The 5911-nt window shown below is 45.9% G+C and overlaps 1 protein-coding gene across 2 annotated transcripts in view; it reads right to left on the bottom strand.

Annotated features, from left to right (window-relative positions):
• Positions 1-1767: 1767 nt before the first annotated feature.
• The window catches only part of slain2 (SLAIN motif family, member 2), a 61161-nt gene continuing 57017 nt past the window's right edge, over positions 1768-5911 (bottom strand). For both annotated transcript variants that reach the window (XM_083767520.1, XM_083767519.1), the window contains 2 exons: positions 3915-4161; positions 1768-3101 (listed from right to left, as the gene is read on the bottom strand). In XM_083767520.1, coding sequence (XP_083623646.1) covers positions 3038-3101; positions 3915-4161 — 311 coding nt within the window. In that variant the 3' untranslated portion in view covers positions 1768-3037. The remainder of the gene's footprint in view (positions 3102-3914; positions 4162-5911) is intronic.

Consider the following 5911-nt stretch of genomic DNA (forward strand, 5'->3'; position numbering starts at 1 on the left):
ACTTTAGAAAGGACATAGCAAGCATACACAGGTGCTCTAAGTTAGACCGCTGACAACTCCCTCTCAACATGATGGGGGTGTTCTGACTGATCTGTATCTGACCTATACAGCAGTGTAACATCTGTACTACTGTATGTGACCTGTACAGCAACAGGTAACATCTGTCCGACACAGAGGAGACAGGAGGATGGGAGAACATTGATCAACCTGATGCAGTGGCGGACAGTAAACCAAATACATTTACTTTTTAGTGCTGTATACTTTAGCGCTGCTTTTTCAAAGACAAGTTATTGGACATTTCTTTTGAGGCCGTTATACATTTGTAGAAAGGAGAATTAAGTGGTTCATTAATTGTGGTTAAGACGCAGGGAGAATAGCCGCACGCTCTCAGTGCACGGCGACGTGTTGTGAGCGTGCAGACCCGATATTTTCACTACCATTTGTGAAAATATCACTACTATTCACTACTATTTCGGAATACGTTGACTGGACAACATTTGAATTTTATAGGACTTCAAAAGGGGCTTCATCAGGTTTTGCACCTTATTTTTAAATTTAGTTGAGGATGGATGGAGAAATTATGTCGGAGAGTGTTTTGTCTTTTTCGTGTTTTGACATTTTGAACATGATTTTCTCTACAATGACATCCTAGTGGAGTCAAACTGGCCCCGCCAATTGCCAATCCTTAAGACTGCTCCATTAAGGCAGTGGTTTTCAACCCTTTTCATGGCAAGCCCCACTATTTGTTCGGCATTTGAGCCCACGGACCACCAGACTATTTTGAACATTTTGTTATCGTTGGATAACACGTTGGCACCATAGGAGAGACAACAGGCAACCGATTACAAATGATCATTCTACATTCTCTAATTGTGTAGACTTCTTGTAAATTAAGTAATGCAGATAAACAATCATTTAACGCTCTTAAACGTTACGCTCTCAATAGTTAAAGATCTAAAGGGTCCATTGGGTTAACTCTCTCCATTTAGCATGGGGGACCACCCTGGAACCCCCTCGAGGACCCCTTAAGAGTAGTGGTTGAAAACCTCTACTCTTAAGGTGTCAGTTACCTTGCCCACTGAAGGGCATATCTTGACAGTCCCACAATAACTTAAGATATGTAAACACCATCTAACAGCACTAATATTTGCGGACACAATACAAATGACTCTTTGCCTGTAACGCATGTTAAAACAAGTGCATAATGAACTAAATAAATACCAAACTAAAGCTGAACTTAAAGCAAAACAAAAAGATGCAAATCCTGCTCTCTCTCTCTGTTCCCCGACCACTTGGTATACAGTGACAGTCTGACGGTCAATCACGAGGTGATTGACATCAGCTGGAGGGGCTGGTCCGACTGCTACTACAATCACGAGGTGATTGACATCAGCTGGAGGGGCTGGTCCGACTGCCACTACAGGAAACGCCGCTCCATTGTATATCCCAGGAAGAAATGACATTCTCTACTTTCTTCTAGCGGAAGACAAATCATCAAAATGCACTAAACGCACTCCGACATCAAGGTTATCATGTCCTCGACTTCAAATAAATGGGTGCAAACTAAAGTCAGTGAAATCCCCCTTTTTAAGTCTTTAAAAGCATGTACTTGAATACTTCAGTATTTCTTTTAACCCATTTTGGGGGCGGGAAACTCTTTTGGTGTTTTAAACATTATGTTATAATTTAGCTATTGAAAAATAGCAGATCTACAAGCTCATAGCGCGCCACCGAGTGGCGCGCTACGAGCTTGTAGGTCTGCTATTTTAGAAAAATCGTGAAAATGTGGCACAAATCTTTGAATATCTCTTTCAGAGTGAACGTTTTTAACTCAAATCTTTGCTTCTGGGGAGGAGGTCCCTGGAACAACATTTTCCGATGGGGGGGTCGGCGGCCAAATACATATATTTTTGGGGGTCCTTGACCTGAAACAGTGACATAGAAACATGAGGTTTTTCAGATAACTGTCAGCATTTAGAAGACATTTGTAGAATCGTTCCCAGGTCTAAATGGGCTAATTAAAGCAAGAACTCCAGTACTTTCTAAACTCAAGTATACATGTGCCTGAGCAAACCTTCACTTAGTAGTTTGGCCAGGACGTGCAAAATAGACACTAGGTGGTGCTATAGAGCCCCGTTTTGCCCTCTGGACAGCAACGTGCCCTTTTGAAAGTCAGGTTTTTCTTTTGTACAGTTTGTTCATTTTATGTTTGTTTTGTACAGAGTTATAGGCTACAGTATGTGGCCCATGGTGACCTCGCTCAATTCTTGGACTTAAAAGCGTCTAATATATTATTTTATGCCACCAAAATCTATAAATCTCACACACTATCAAAGACGGTTCCACCGCCGCGCGCCACACAATGTGCCCTTTTGTTCAACTCGAGCACCTGCACCTCAAAACAAGCATCTTATACTAGTGGCATGAGGCCTCACTCGCAACTTCTTCTGGTGAAACCATGTGACTCCCATTGGAAATGCATTGAGGCGGCCATGACACACAGAAGACACCAGGACACGAGTGTGTCTCAGGCGTGAGTGAGGCCTTTATGAACCGTGAGAGGCGAAGTAACAAATATGAATCTGTCGACGGACGACTGCGGACGACCCTGAGGCAGGTATAATGTAATGTGGTCGGTCGGTGGTCTGCCCCCCCCCCCCCCCCGGGGAGGGAGGGAGGGAGGTGGGGTGGTCTGCTTTTCTTTGGCGTTCACTGGTGCGTTCTCTCTCTCTGCTCCACATGCCCCCGGAACCTTCCACAAACCACTGTGCACGACACGCCGCTTCAGGCTGACGCGATGGAGACGTGGGGGTCTATTGCGTTGGGGGACACCATGTCTCCCGTTCTTTCGCTTTCGTGTGTGTGTGCGCGTGTGTGTGTGTATGTGTGCGTGTCCCTCGGTGGGGGGCGTAATGTTGGATGGGATAAAGTGCCGCGTTGTGTTTGTATAACGTCCCTCGTCCTCCATGCTTGTCGGGACGGCTGGACATTTTTTTGGAGAGCGCCCCCGTTGCTGCTGCTGCTGGGCTGTAGTTTCTCAGTAGCAGCCTTCCCTCCAGTTATCCGCCGTGCCGCCGTAGCTCCGCGGGGCAGGCAGGGACCTGAGGAAGACCAGGTTTTATCAATTTACAATTAGGTTGCATCTACAAGGAAGTACTTAGAAAACGAGCTGTCAAGATAGCAAACGACCCCCATCTCATCCACTCAAACTACTTCCCTCTGGTATAGACGGTACAAAGTACCAAAAGCTAACCGTTTAACATCTTTAAAAAATCCTTCATTCCTAATTCAATGAAGGCACTAAAATGATGCCATGTCTCACTAGATTAGTTTTTTTTAATGTATTTGCCACTGTTGTCCTGCAATTTTGCCATGGAGTTTGTGTTTTTTACTGCTGTTGAGACCGAAGACAAATTTCCACACATGGACAATAAATGAGACTAACTAACATAATTAAGACTGTAGCTCTCACATCCCACAATGTAGCCGAGGTCAAATGTTGCAATGCATGCAGTCCTACTTCCCGGGGGGGGGCCCTTTTCCCTGCAGGTGTTACTGATGACACTAATTAAGGCTCCGAGAACCACTCTATACACAAAATGGAACAAATCGTTTATTTCACAATGATTTTAACAACTTTAACAAAACAGCAGATCTACAAGCTTCGTGCCGCACTGCAAGCTTGTATTTTTTTGAACATTTTTTAAAAATCTTGAGCGTTTGATTTTTTTAATTTTCTCCCCCCCCCCCCTCTCTTCTGGGGGGCACAAAACATTTTCAGAGGAGGGTCCACGCGGGGCCGAATACACATCAATCAATTTGGAGGTTCTTTGCCACGGAAATGATCGACGACTATACCCGGCGAAACAATAACAACGTGTGTAGTAGAACGAGAGGCGTTATTACAACAGTACCTGCGTACGGGCTGCGCCAGCTTGCTGCGGGGCAGGGGGATGCCCCCTCCTCCTCCTCCGGTGGAGGACGCAGCGCTGGGCCGCGGCAGGCCGCTGCGGGGCGGGGCCAGGGAGCGCGTGGGCGTGGAGGTGGCCGAGCCGGGCGGCGTGGTGGTGGAGGAGGAGGAGGAGGAGGTAGCCTTCACCGGCTGCCGTAGCGCCAGGGGAGACGGCGTGGCCGGCGTCCGCAGCTTACTGGGAGACGGGACTGTGTGGTGGCGGAGCAGGCAGGGAAGACACAAGGAGAAAAGGTCGTTCAGGATAACGAGCCAGGGAGGACACACAAGGAGAAAAGGTCGTTCAGGATAACGAGGTTCTCAACGCTTTGAGGCTCAGGGAAATGCTTTGGCTAGAACGTGTCTCGTGACGTCTCGTCTCGTGACGTAAATAAAACACTGAAACTAAGATCCAATCATTGATTAAAGGACCACTTCACACTTTTCAACCTATCTTCGTATAATGGGTCCTCACTAATAATCATGAAAGAAAAATGGTGCAATTTTTTTCTACTCTGTCTGTGTCTCATAGGGCGGCTGTGGGCAGTTCAGAAACCGTCTTCCAGTGACATCATGCCCACAGCCCTCCTATGAGACACAGACTGAGTAGAAAGAAATCGTGCCATTTTTTCATGATTATTAGTGAGGACCTATTATTATGAAGATAGGTTGAAAAGTGGTGAAGTGGTCCTTTAAGGAAAGTATTCCCCCTTTTTGAATAATCTGGGGACCCCCCTGAAATAATTGGGAACCCCTGTACTAGCCTAGGCAGTGGTGGGAAGCAACGAAGCACATTTACTTCAGTTTGGAGGTATTTTGTACCTTACTTGAGTATTTCAATACTTTTACTTCTACTCCACTATGTCTCAGATCCAAATATTGTCCTTTTATTACTTTTATTTTACAGCTTTAGTTACTAGTTACTTTGTAGATTAGGATTATTACAAAAAACACACATTACCCACTTCAGCCCTATATATACTGTACATTTTGGGCCATTTGAAAATAGCCAATCTACAAGCTCACAATGCGTCGCAATGTGAGCTTGTGGGATCGGCCATTTTCAAATGATGTTCATACATTTGAAAACTCGAAACGAGACATTCTGTCCAACGACTATACTTTCTACCGTTGGGACTTATAAATATTTACAGCACGATGGAGTCTGAGGAACAATACATATATAAATATATATATATATATATATATATGATACAAACTATATATGTATGACACATGGTAGGCATGTGCGGGGGCCCCGAACCAACCCCATCTCACAGAAACACGGACATAAATAGCACGGAATTGCAATTCCGTGCACACATACACGCCTAAACCCCCCCCCCCCCCCCCCCCCAAAATCCATACATAATTATTACACGACAACGGAGGCGTGGCTTTCACTTCAGTAGGGAAGTGCCATGTTGTCACCGTGGTGGCTGGGGTCGGTAGGGACGGTCGTTATAAGGGACTTTTAAGCAATGGCGGTTTTCAGGACAGCTCCGCTAGGCGGAAAGGAAGTACGGCAGCCATGACGCAAATCGCCGTAGCGAGTCAAAATCGTGCGGCCGGCTGTCGGCGGCGGGTTCCCCCCAGCCCTTTTTTTTTGGTTCCCATGGCGACGCGTCTATGGCAGTTGTCGCTTCTCTGAAGGGGCGGAGGTGGAAGAGTATAGTTTCTGCCGTAGTAGGAAAGGGGCAGGTTTTATCTATCAAGCACTGGTCCATTTCCGGAGCGGACTGCCGTATAGCCGTCGTCGTTGCTTAAAAGTCCAGATTTTTCTTTTACGGAATTGCAATTTCACCATGTTTTGGGTGAGACCGGGGTATAGCCCGAACACGTGGTTGCACATCGTGCTGCACATAAAAACACAAAATAACAGATCTATATATAAGCTTGTAGATCCGGAGCTACTGTTGATGCGCGACACTGGCAACAACAACCACATTATAAAAATCAGGC

The sequence above is a fragment of the Protomyctophum parallelum genome, assembly GCF_964188405.1.
Source record: "Protomyctophum parallelum genome assembly, chromosome: 6".
Lineage (NCBI taxonomy): Eukaryota > Metazoa > Chordata > Actinopteri > Myctophiformes > Myctophidae > Protomyctophum > Protomyctophum parallelum.